The sequence below is a fragment of the Phoca vitulina genome, unplaced genomic scaffold, assembly GCF_004348235.1.
Source record: "Phoca vitulina isolate PV1807 unplaced genomic scaffold, GSC_HSeal_1.0 scaffold27, whole genome shotgun sequence".
NCBI lineage: Eukaryota > Metazoa > Chordata > Mammalia > Carnivora > Phocidae > Phoca > Phoca vitulina.
In genome coordinates, this window is record NW_022589730.1 from 13,415,503 (window position 1) to 13,428,900 (window position 13,398).

Sequence of the window (13,398 nt, forward strand, 5' to 3'; positions counted from 1 at the left end):
AACATACTTTTAAATATTTATAACAAATATCAAAACCAATCTATATATATTGATTTCTCCTCTTGTGATCCCTGCCTCCCCGCCCCCCCACCCCCGTGTAAATTTTTTGGCCTAAAAAGTCATATATGATTTTTTCTTACTTTTAGAAATTATTTCATTTTATAGAGTTAACTCTTTAATTTAGCTGGAATGTATTTTGGTGTGTAGTACAAATTCAACTTTTTTCTCCAAACAGCTATTTCCATTTATTAACTAATTTTGATATATTTTTAATACAAAATTTCATATATTTGTAATACTCAAAAATTTACCTGTATAAAGATGAAATATATATTGATAATCCATGCACTCTTAGTTCTGAGAAGTCCCTTAGCAAGTATGTAGGCCATCTTCCCCATCACGTAGATGAGAAAACTAAGGTCTGTACGGACGGAGGGATTTGGGCCAAGGCTTCATATACTGATAAACGGTGGAGAGCGCCTAGGTCCCCTGTGGCTTTCCTACAACACTCTACTTAAGCAGTATTATTCAATTATATATTGAAATCAATTAAGTACCTAAAACCAACAGGCACTAATTAGGCCAATTCTATCCAGGAATCACCTTGAGTGATGTTCAAATTCTGGCTTGCACTAAAAGCCTAGGATAATATTAATAGACTACTAATGCTACTCTTTTTTTAAAATTCTCCTTTTCAGTTTTTTCTAAGATAATGGAATATGACTTTCAGCAGTAGACAGTATAACAGGGTTTAAGCATAAATGGCATACATAATGGCTAGTGTGTATCCATGTCCAAGACTTACTTAAGACCGGCTGCAAAAAAATTCTGAGAATTCAGAAAAGTTTCAAGAAGGTAATGAAGACCATCCATAATCCTATTATCCAGAGAATAACACTATTGTAACATTTTGTTTTATATCCTTGCGGGCATTTTCCAGGTGTACACAAGCACACACACCCAATGCACACATATTTTGCAAAAAAGTGGGAACATACCATACAAATTTCTCTGTAAACATTCTCATTTAACATCATATGTAGAGATCTTTAGAGTTAGTAATGTAACTCTACATCATTTTTAATGGCTATATAATATTCAATTGGGAAGCATAATTCAATTCTCTTGACATTTAGAGTTCTGTGATGAAAATTTTTTAAAGACATCTTTTCTAATGAGGTTTCCTTTAATGTTTTACACAGTGAACCTGTAATTCTCTATCGACATCAAGAATGAGACAGTATCAAAGAATTCTTTCCCCAAACAAGAAGATAATTTAGTAGGATCTAACTACCCCACACTCCCACTTTTGCTTAAATAATCTGGACTTCAGTTCCACATTGTGCATTTTCCCCACATTACGCATCTCTTTCAAAATCCTTTCATAACACTTGCATTAAGCATCACACCATGTTATCAGTAACTGAGATATAAGTTTACATCTTGGCTAGTCATTGCTCTCCCCTTGTCTTTCTTTCTATCCTCTTTTCCTCTTTGTACTCATTCTTGTTCTCTTTTTGTCTGGATACTTCCTCAAAAACTTTCTGACAGGACACCTGAGTATCCAACTATCTGAAATTGTTTTTGGCCCTCCATGATGGTGAACTATAGACTCACAAATCACCTCAAACATGTGTAGATATAGCTAATAAATCAATGGGTCCTTCATATTCTGTTCAATGTTTTCACTAAGTTATAAATCCCATTGTCAGATGGGGCTGCCAAGCGTCACAAAATACTTACTTCAGAAGTTCCAAGGTTTTGTGATCGAGGGCAAGTCGGGGGTTTCCAGTCAGGTCTAGTTCTTGTAGTTTTGGAGGCAGGTTTTCTGGTAAAGTGACTTCGCTTAGCTCATTACAGCTCAGGTCCACGCACTGAAGGAATGAGGGGAAACAGGAAGTGAGGGCCTGGACAGGTGGTTCAGGTGGTTCTATGCTCCTACCCTTTGCCCTGAGAATCCGTCGGACCATTCACTACACGATGCTGGCCAAATGCAGAAAAATTAGGTTGTCTGCTACCCTCCCATAAACACTTAAAACAGATTTTGCTAAATGCAGCTAAAATGTTTACTGTCTTTGACTAATGCAGAAAATCTGTGTTCTTTACTCTCCCCATCTTTATCCTTTTAAGCTGATCTCTACATTAAAAAAATAAGCATTAACTGAAGACCCTAAGCATAGTTTTTCTTACTGCTCACAAAAATCTCTGCACCTGTTATGACCATAAGGGTTACAGTTCTAACATCAAAATGCAACAGTGAAGGGCTTTCTTAAACCAAAAAACTTGCAACATGAGGAAAGGCAGAAAAACATACAAAATGAGAAGATAATTCAAAAGAAGCTAAATAAGAAATTGGTAAAAGACGAGCTGGTGCACATGCCTGTATATGCAAGGGAAAAAGGCACAAGTCACATATGGATCCTGCCCTCCAGGCATCCACTACCTGGACTCTCCAACAGCTCCTGTCTAATCTCATTTGGAAAACAACCACAAAACGGGTCAGCATATTGATTAGAACAAAAATTATGTGCTATCTGTGAATGGGAATAATACCTTCTTTCTCACAAAACCTATGTAAGGCTTAAATGAGATAAGCCCTAAAATGAGGTGCTGCATTTGCGTGATAGGAGCAGGGAACCAGGGTAGAAGACAGCTCGCCATGTGCAAGAGAGAATAAGAGTAATTGGCAATTTTTCTGGATAGCAGAATATGTAACCCACAATTCGGCAGAATGGGTAGGAAGCATTCAACTATCTGGCTTGGGGTGGCAGCTTATTATAATTTAAGAAAATGCCTCAAGAGCCTATTAAAGATCTTAAGATGGTTTGAAAGGCAAATTGCGTCTGAGAATTTCAGAATATTAAAAGTAGACAAAATCATTTTTATTTGGAAAAATTCTTAAGTCTATTATGGATTGGGGAGGGACAGAGACTGAATAAAATGAAAACCTGCATTTTTGGAGAAATATATTCTCAACTGACTTCAAATAATGCAATGTTTCCATACAGATTATTTTATACCCTTGCTCCCAAACAGAAGCAATGATATAAAATTATACGCAATCTAAAATAATTATTTTTGGGGGCGCCTAGGTGGCTCAGCCGTTAAGCGTCTGCCTTCGGCTCAGGTCATGATCCCGGGGTCCTGGGATCCAGCCCCTCATCAGGCTCCCTGCTCAGCGGGAAGCCTGCTTCTCCCTCTCCCACTCCCCCTGCTTGTGTTCCCTCTCTCGCTGTCTGTCAAAAAATAAAAATCTTTAAAAAAAATAAAAATGATTACTTTTTATTATGAGAGGATTATAACCACATTACAAAAAGTTGGACCAGCAGAAACGCTTAGAAAACTTGCCTTAAATATAGCACCCTAACACAACCAGCGTTACTATTCTATATTCTTGCAGCCTCATTAATATAAACCCAAACTTTTAAAAAACATAAATGTAGGCACAATGTCATCACATTTTACTTATTCCGTATCTGCACTCCCATCACTTTTGATAGCCTTAATACTCTAAGTACAGAAATTCACTTAACCTAAACATTAATAGGGAAATTGTCCTCTCCTTTTTCTTCTGTTTTTCCACTTATAATGGTTCCATCAACAGTCAACTGGACTTCAATGAAAAACTGATTAATACTTATTAATGACAGGCTATTCCATCAGGATATACATCAGCACAGGGAAGACAAATGGTATCAGCACAACGTGCTGAGTAGTGATGAAACCCAAGCTTAAGGGCTGGCTGATGCATAACTTAGAACAAGTGATTGAAGGAAACAAATTCAGGTCAGAGCATGCCCTATAGGGAAAGACTACAGACCTTTCAGAACATCACTGAATTTTATGAAATTGATAAGCAACGTTTTTCTAATGTTACCTAATGACTTAAACTTTCACAGTTCTGCAGTCGTAATTGCTCATGGTTTAAATTACAAAATTATAAAATGAGTTCAGTAGGGTATTTATTTATAAAGACAATGCTGGCGATATCTTTATAAATAATCCTCTTAGGTGGTGCTCATCATCATCACGACCCTCCGCCCCCCCCCCCCCCCCCCCCACCCTTAATTTGCTGCAGCCAGCTCCTGTACCCTGTCCAAGCGCATCAGCTCTCCCGGGAGGCCCGGGACCGCATCCTGACTTTGCCCTAGTCTCGCTTCCCTCTGACCCACTCCCCACCGTGCTGTCAGGGTGACTCTGATGTGCTTTATCCCATCTGATCACACTCCGGCTTGTCTTTCAGTTGCTCCCTACTGCCTTCCAATCTGCCACCAGACTCCTCAGCATGTCAAATGAGGCCCTTCATCTGCACCTTTCACCACCTGCTTCCTTGCACTCTATATTCAGCTGCGTCAAACTCAATTCCAGTTCCTGCATGTGTCATGTTCTCACTTGCGCCTCTGCACAAACTACTCTCTGTGACTGGGCCTCTTCAAGCTTTCCTTGCCTCTCACCTGGTAAAATCTGCCTTATGCTTCTAAGTCTCAACTCAGTGCCAATTCCACTAGGACCCCTGCTTCAACTGATGCCCCTTGCTTATTTATTCCTTCCGTTAGACTATGAGCCTGGGAACAGGTGCTGCGGCTTCTCCTCCCGTGTCCGGAGTGCTGTGCGGCACGAAGAGTGGTGCCCAACGAATACTTTCCTGCCAATGAGGAGCCAATGAACAGCTAATTGCCGGGGAACGGGTAGACAATTATTTGCTGAACGAATACATGAACGGATCTTCTGAGAAGGTCCTCCAGTGATTCAGTCAGCTAGGATGGGAACTGAGACACATGTGCTTAGATTAAATTCGGTCTGGAGTAAGTCGCACCCCAATGCGACACTTTCTTTAGTGGCAAATTGTGCTGCACATTGAAGGAGGTTTGTTCATAAAAATTACAGGATGCTGGTACCTGGCGCTACCTATTGGCATTCACATAAATAGTGAGTGCTCCATTTATAAGTACTATTTCCTATTCTTTTAACAGTTCTCAACAAACACTTGTTAGCTGAGTGTAATGGTTGCCACTGGGAAAACAGAAAATTGGGGGGTGAGACTGGAGAAAAACACAGTACGTGCACAGTCTATGTTATTTAATGTATGTTTCTCTAGTGTTTAATGCGCTAAAACTTTCTTGAAAATACGTTGCTGAACAGAATGTTAAATTTGCCTACCACATTAACAAAGTTACCTTTCCCTCTCAGGCCTCTTCTAGGACATAGCTTGCAAAAGTTATTTGGCTATCATACAAAATTCTGGTAAGAATACTGAAAACAGAATTATCCAATCCTCGGAAAAAGTGAGATAACTCATAGTTGGAGGAACTCATGACTTAGAGGAAAATTACTGCTAATTCGTTTAGCTAAGAGCACAGGAAAATAATCAGTGCATCTTAAAGAGAACTGATCTATCATTTAAGCATAGTTATTACCAAAGCTCCAATATCTTTATTATAATATTTTCCTCACAAAACATTACTAAAGACATAGGCATATCCATTTTTTTTTTTTTAATTTTATTTATTTGACAGCGAGATATAGCGAGACAGGGAACACAAGCAGGGGGAGTGGGAGAGGGAGAAGCAGGCTTCCCGCAGAGCAGGGAGCCCAATGCGGGGCTCGATCCCAGGACCCCGGGATCATGACCTGAGCCGAAGGCAGACGCTTGACGACTGAGCCACCCAGGCGCCCCGGCATATCCATTTTTAAAAAAGATTTATTTATGTATTTTAGAGAGAGCGAGTGAGTGAGCGCACATGAGTGGGGAGGCAGAGGGAGAGACAGAATCTCAAGCAGACTCCTCACTGAGTGCAGAGCCTGACCTGGGGCTTGATCCCAGGACCGAAACCAAGAGTCGGACACTCAGCTGAGCCACCCAGGTGCCCCGGGCATATCCATTTTCCTAGCAGTGTGTGTTCTATTATCTGCCCAGTAACTGCCCGTGTTGCCCTCAAACGGCAACTTTACCTCCTGGCTCTGGGCGACTCTGCAAAGGCTTGCGTCATTCCTGAGAGCACAGCTAGCCCGCCACCTCAGCCATGCTGCCCGACAGCTCTGCCAGGTGCCAACGGGGGGCTCCCACTCACCTCTGCACTCCCTGGCCCTCATGGGGCGAAAGCTGCTGGTGTAATTATTTCTGTAATTACTCAGACATGTATATTGTGTAAACTGCCCCACCTTTCATCAGGGAGTTGCAAAAGAAGACCTTTAATCTTGTATAAAGCCTCCTTCTCTATTACAAATACTGTGATTTTTCTCTGAACAGGCTCACTAATTTTCATTATGAATTCATTAAGAAGCAAATAAATGCAAGTAGTCATCCAAAGGACCACTGATTTGGCACCTACAAAGCGGCAGGTGATAGGCCAGACATCAGGGATCTACAGAGATGGCACCGCAGGCCCCACCCCGGGGATCCCCAGGCCAGAGGGGGAAATAAACACTACGGCGAATCAACAACAGGGTCAAGTGTGCGTGGTCGCGACAGCAAAGGGGCCACTCCTGAGACTTTCCAGGACGGGATTTTTGTGAGGAATCAAAGTTAAAGGTAATGTTAGGAAATCTCCTAAATAATTATTACTGACCCAGATTCTAGGACCATAACGACGACTGCTCCTGGTTTCTGGCTTTCAGATATGCAGTATAAATGCCTCGATGACCTTTTAAGTCTATGAGGTCAGCTATTCTACCCAGCTAACACCTAACTGGTCCCTGATCTGTCTTCATTTGCATTATCCTACTTTCCAAAGAATTAATCTCTTTTCTTTCATCTGTTCTGACCCAGCCGTTTCCCCACGTTCTTGGTGTCTTTATCACCAAGCTGGTTCTCTCTCTCTCTCTCTCTCCTTAGAAACAAGAGCAAGCAGAGTTTGATTCCAAGGGATAGTCAACTTCATACTTGACTTCCCAGTGAAACTAACACAGATCCTAGAGATGAGTTCACTCACCTTATCCAAGTAGTTCATCACTGCATAGTACAACATGAAAATAATCTGAAGAAGATTTAAAACATTTTATTTTATTATTCTTTTTAATCTTTTTTTTAAAGTTTTTTTTTTTAAATTTGTCAGAGAGAGCACAAGCAGGGGGGTGTGGCAGGCAGAGGGAGAAGCAGGCTCCCCGCTGAACAAGGAGCCCAATGTGGGACTCGATCGCAGGACCCTGGGATCATGACCTGAGGCAAAGGCAGACGCTTAACCGACTGAGCCACCCAGGCGTCCTAGATTTAAAACATTTTAAAAGATACTGTTCATCCGGTAATTAAAATCAAGATGCCACAGGAACATGTTAAATTTAAAAAAGAAGTTGCTGATAATGGTGTTTAAACTACAAATTTCATTCACATATGTCACACATTTATCTACTTAAACCACACTTCAAAAAAGGTTAGTCACTAATTGGAAGTTACTCAACTAAGATCTTGGGGAACCGAGCACCATACTCATGGTCACTTTTGCTATTTGGATTCATTACCATGGGCAGCCGAAATGTGGACTTCAGCTCAGGACCAGCCAAGCCAAGTCTGGCTTATATGCTGACTCTGGAATCATGTCTTCTTCTCTACCTCATTGAGAGCTGATCTATATCCAGAGGGAAGCCGTTCTATTTTAGAACCAGGATAGAACAAATAACCTGCTCTGGGAATACAGGACTGGAGGTAGGGAAGATTTATTTGAAAGTGCTAAACAAAAGTGAAGACAATAAAACTAAGGAACAAAAAGTACTCTGACTCTGGGTCCACTTGGGCTCACTGGAAAATTCTGAAAATATATGTTTTCCTACTAATAACTTATATGACCTTCTTGCCCAAGTATAGAAATCGATGCCTGAGGATGAGCAGATCTCACTGAATGTACCAAAATGAGAAAAGACCAGACCTAAATTTTATCCAAGACTAGAAGGTGCATACAGTTTCTGTTTTAGGGGTACATGAATAATGGCTTAATTTTTCAAGTTAAAAAATGTATTTTAGCACATGTATTTTAGTAGGGGAACTTGTTTACCCTTTTAAGTAATAATTGGCTTTGAAGTTTTGGTACCAAAGCTATGAATAAGCACTTTCCTTTAACGTCTTAAAAGAAGAGACTGCTTGGAGAGAACAAGCTAGTTAAATATAGTAGGGCCTCTCCCTCTTTAAATCATGTTCCCTGCTCAGTTTTTATAATTGCAATGATCATAATACCTTTTAGGAACTACTTTACAATTACTTCACTTTATTTTCAACAAGCAATAGGAATATAATCTAGGGTTATTAACTCAATAATAAAATTTTAGTATAGGCTGAGTATTTCAACTTAGGACATTAAAAACATGCTAATTTAGAGCTCAGTTTGCAGATGCTCATAGGTATTTTATCACTTGAGATACAGCAAGCCTTTTTACCAAGAATTTTCTTTTGGATGGTTTAAATGTGTGTAAATACACTGCAATTTAAAATATTCTCATATGAAAGAATGCTGACATACCAATTCAGGGTTCTAAAACAATATAACTACTACTTTATCAACGCTATCTGCCCAGGGCTGCGAAATGTACACTTCTGTGTATAAAGGATACTTGATATTGCTCATCACCACTCCCACCCCAAAGAAAACCCCCAACAACAAAATCTCTGTTGGTAACGGAAGAGCTGGATCAGAAAGACAGGACATGGGACGCCTGGATGGCTCAGTTGGTTAAGCGTTTGCCTTCGGCTCAGGCCATGATCCCAGGGTCCTGGGATCGAGCCCCGCATTGGGCTCCTTGCTCAGCGGGGAGCCTGCTCCTCCCTCTGCCGCTCCCCCTGCTTATGCTCCTTCTCTGACAAATAAATGAATAAAATTAAAAAAAAAAAAAAGACAGGACATTATTAACATACAGAAACTGCTAAGATATAATAGCTGGGATAACAAGAAAAATCAAAGACCAAAAGAAACAAAACCATTAAAAAAGCAATACCAGAAGTAAAACTTTGAAAGGGGCTGCATAGTCAGGCACAGACAGAAGTCCACAGAAGACGTTCAACAGAAATAGAAGGCACCGACTTCAGAATCCAGGAAGCCAAGCGAGGGTCGAGGAGAGAATTCATTTTCACCGAACAAGAGTCAGATTTTGCAAAATCTAGTCAAAACCCGAAAAGTTTAAATGTCTACCTGTATCTGTACTTTAAACCAGACACTTAAAAAAAAAAAAAGCCTAATCCACAATTTAGAGTTACAGAACATTAAAAGCCAGGTGCAGAAAGTAAAACCAGCGAATGGGAGGTTGGTCTGGAGACTTTTCCCTTCTTGTCCTGGGGTCGCACCGGGCACAGTGCACAGAGACCAGTTTAACAGGTGCCCCCAGAAGATACCACGGCGCTGCCCCCATGTCCAGCAATGGGCAACACAGGGGCCCCGGGAAGCTTAGCAGCTAACCTGGTACTGGAGGCAAAGGCATGTTTAAGGAACAGATTTCCGTATTTTACCGATCATCAACCGGAACGGTCGCTCCATATAACCAACATCACAGCTGAACCCCATCAAGGGCTGTGTAACTGTAGCTAACCTTTACAGAGTTCTCGCCACGTGCCATTCCTACTGCAAACGTTCACACGTACTATTTCCTTTCATCCTCAGCAATGCTGTAAAGGAAGGACTATTCTTCCCCTCACTGTCCAGCTGAGGAGATGGGGCAGTTAAGGAACTTATAGCTGGATTCAGCTCCAGGTCTGTCTCCCTTCAGAGCCCCCCCTCTTCACCAGTGTGTAAGGTCCTATGTAGAAAGTACAAGTAAACTATGGCTGCTAGCTTATAACCAATGTTCTAAAACGCCCGCGATGTATGAAATGATGGTGTGCTCACAGTGAAACACATCGTGGCCTAAAGCGTGCACACACATGCACACGCTTAGGAAATGGCTTGTGTACACCTCAACCACGCAAATGTACAAAAACAGCTGTGGTGAAAGATTATGAGTGCTACTTAAAGTGCCTTCAAATGTCTACACACTTTCTTAAATCTGATACATAAAGGTCGTATCAGAAAGTGCCTGAAAAATGAAGAGTGGCCAAGTAGGATGACTTCTGTTCCCTTTAGGAGGTTAGAATGTGCTCCAAGTCTATAACCACTGAGTTATTTTTTATTAAGCACAAAACTGATGATCGGAAATGCTAAGATGCAAATGAAAAAATACATGCTATGTAAAGAACTTCTTACTTTGGCACCAAAAAAACATGAATAAAAAGTTGTTAGATGGCTTTCATTCTGGTGAACTGGTTTCAGCTTATGATCTACCCTGAGTCAGAAGTCAGGACTGCAGACTATCTCTGCCACCAATTCCTGTCTTCATGTACACAAATCCCTTCATTATTCAGCACCCCAATATCAAATGGGAATAATACCTGTTCTGCTAGTTTCATTAAGTTGAAACGACTGTTTAGTGACAGTATTGATGCTGTATTTATCTAGGGAACTGTGACTAAGTGGGTGCTGTACGGCGGATGCTACTTAATTGGGGGAGTCTGGGGGCGAGTGTGCAGTGGTAATGTTAACCTTTTCAAACTGCTGTCAGACATTTGAGTGACAATCTCTTTCGAGCCTCATAACCACCCTGGAAATAAGGAGGACAAGTATTGTTAGACAGATAAGAAAGAGTTAGGTGACTCTATGGTTAGCCTTAATTCACACAGCTAGTTATGGACAGAGCCCAGAATATAATTTTCCCAACTCCTAATCCAGTGCCTTTTTATTTCTTCTTCTTCTTCTTGTTTTTTTTCCCCCTCTGTTGACTCAACAGTGTAGTCCAGTAGTTAGGAAGGATGGGGCAGGGATGACTGAGAGTCTTCAATCCAACAAAGGTGCAAACACCCTGAACCGATGAATTGGAGAAAACAATTCTCTTTCCTGACCTGCAGGCTTGGAGTTGATGAGATCAAACCACATACCTTGATTTCTGGGAGCTGCATAACTTCAGGAAAGACCTCGATGCAATTAGAATGAGCAATCATGGTGTGCATGCGCCGGCAATTCATGATGGTCGTCGGGATGGCTTTCAGTTTATTCCCACTGATGTCAATTTCTTCAAGTTCCTCCAGTTTTGCCATTTTACTAAAAAAGACAAAATCCAAGGGGCAGGGGGTCAAAAAATAATCATAAGGCAATTTAAGAAGAAAATAATACATAATGAGAATAAAAAGGGAATTTACTATGAGTCTAAAGATCCTTTAAAGATTGACTTGTATAATATACACTTCATGTTAACTATCCTGGAATTAAAAAAAAAAGATTCACTTGTAGTAGCCATTTTAACAAATGACCATTTTTCACTACTGTTTTTGAGTATCAAAGTATTTTAACACCTCCTTTCCTACTACAAAACAAAAACTACTAACTTCAACTCTTCAAATTAAGCAAAAATAGAAAAATGGATGTCCCTTTCCTCTTAAAACTGTGTGAATTAAGTTATCTCAGCAACAATAACTATGCTACATAGCTTAGTCTGAACTCCAATAAAAATCCTACTCAAGTGGGTCAAAAGTGAGCATTAGTCCAATATAAGTGCTTTAAAAGAGCTCAGTTTGAGAGAATGATTTCTTTGTATTGGCACTGAGAACTCAAGGGGATGTAGAGGAGAACGGGGCTCGTATGAAGATACGCTTTCTCCTAAAACCCTACTCCCCAAATTCCTCTGACACCATTCGTGATGATAAGGTGGTGGGGAGTATCATCCGGATCATCTCTTGACCTTCTGGTGGTGCCCAAATTTAAACCATACCCAAAAGAAATTTCTCTTACCTCCTGCTAAACATCTACAAAAGCGGACTCTCTCTAACCTTACCTTAATAGCATGTCCTAATATATTGAACACTTTTGTTTAAGAATGTCTTTTATTGTTCAACATTAATTTATAGCTGATCATCATAATAAGTAATAATTATAGTAACCGAATAAAGAAAATTTCAGAGTTAAGGTTTCTTGCCTTTTCTGTAAATCTGGAGGAAAAAACCTTCCACCCCTATAGTCCCTATAATAGCATCTACCACCCTTCTGACTCTTTTTCTACCACTGTTGATGCTCGACTCCAAAAAGCACAGGATTCCCAGCGAGTGTAACTCAAACTTGTAATCTGAATCATTCAGTTTACAATTGTCGGTATCTCCTCTGTTTGTTATGGCTACCTGTGCCATAATAAACCTTTAAAAAATTTAGCAAGAAATTCTTTTATTACTTTTCTTCCTGTCATCTCTCAAATATAAAGATTATCTTATTTGCTTATCTTGAAAATAAATATATGCCAAAGATACAATAAGAACTAAGTTTTCATATGACGACATCAAGTCTTTTAATATCCTAAACAGCCAACATGGCATTAGGATGCACTACAAACAACATTGTGTACATGGACTGTGATGTAATCCAGCTCTGATTGCCTGAATTTGTAAGACTATTACTTTTTGGGAAGAAATATGGAGAAATCAATGAGTAATGGGGCATGAAACATGACTGAAAGTATAGAAATCGGGCCCAACAAAGAAAAAGTTAAAGAAGTTTCCATCCGTCAACATACAAAGAAAGTGGTCAAAGGGCCAGACGGCTGGAGCATGTTCTTTAGTTCAGCAACCGGCTGTGGAGTGTCCAACCCAGGCCAGACCTCATAGGAGACGTGGTCCTGATGGAGGCAATTCACAGTCCTGACTCTTAAGGAACTCGGAGTCTTCAAGGGAGTTCCTGTGTCATATCACAATCCCCAGGGAGATAGAAATTATAGCAGAATGGATTTTTATGAGGTGCATAAAAAAGTTCTCTGTATTTAGGCTGATTACAACTGGCATGGGTCACGGGGGAATACCATCAAAATTTTGAGTTGATGACATTTCTCCTGCAGGGCTTACTCACCATCTCAAATAGGACCATGAGTCCTTTCAGAGATATTGTTATGTGATGACCATGTTTTCTTTCAAAAATATCATCTCCTCATTCCATAGTAAAATACTATGTACACAGTAAAAGTACATAGAAGTTAAAAAAAAAAAAGTACATAGAAATACAGTACACAGAAGAAAAAAGGTTTAGTCATTAACATCAAATGAGAGGAAAAAATCAAGAAATAAAGATATACAACAACAACAACCAAACAGAGCAACACTTGAAGTCAGTGCATATTTGCAATGCATAGTGAGGTTTCTGTAGGTTGGGAGCCTTGATGGCTGTGGGGGAAAGCTGTGCCAATATTTTGCTTTGTCCCAGGGCTGAGTTGTAGTTGGCAGCAGAATGGTAGAGGGGTTAGTGTTTGCTGCTTTGATGTGTGGATATGCGTTCCAAGTCCTAACTTGTTAGATGCCAAATGCAATGACACAGAAGCCTAGTAAAGTCCTTCCCGGCTCGGTGTGGGGATTCAGTCAAAGTAAGACACAGCGCCACTGCTCCCCAGAATTAGAAGTTCACATTACAACAG

At 40.4% G+C, this 13,398-nt stretch overlaps 1 protein-coding gene across 1 annotated transcript in view; it reads right to left on the minus strand.

The window, feature by feature from the left end:
• The window catches only part of PHLPP1 (PH domain and leucine rich repeat protein phosphatase 1), a 217,309-nt gene that overhangs the window by 14,676 nt on the left and 189,235 nt on the right, over positions 1-13,398 (minus strand). Inside the window, exons 12-13 of the mRNA XM_032422705.1 lie at positions 10,889-11,051; positions 1,744-1,874 (exon numbers count right to left, since the gene is read on the minus strand). Of these exons, the coding sequence (XP_032278596.1) occupies positions 1,744-1,874; positions 10,889-11,051 (294 nt within the window). The remainder of the gene's footprint in view (positions 1-1,743; positions 1,875-10,888; positions 11,052-13,398) is intronic.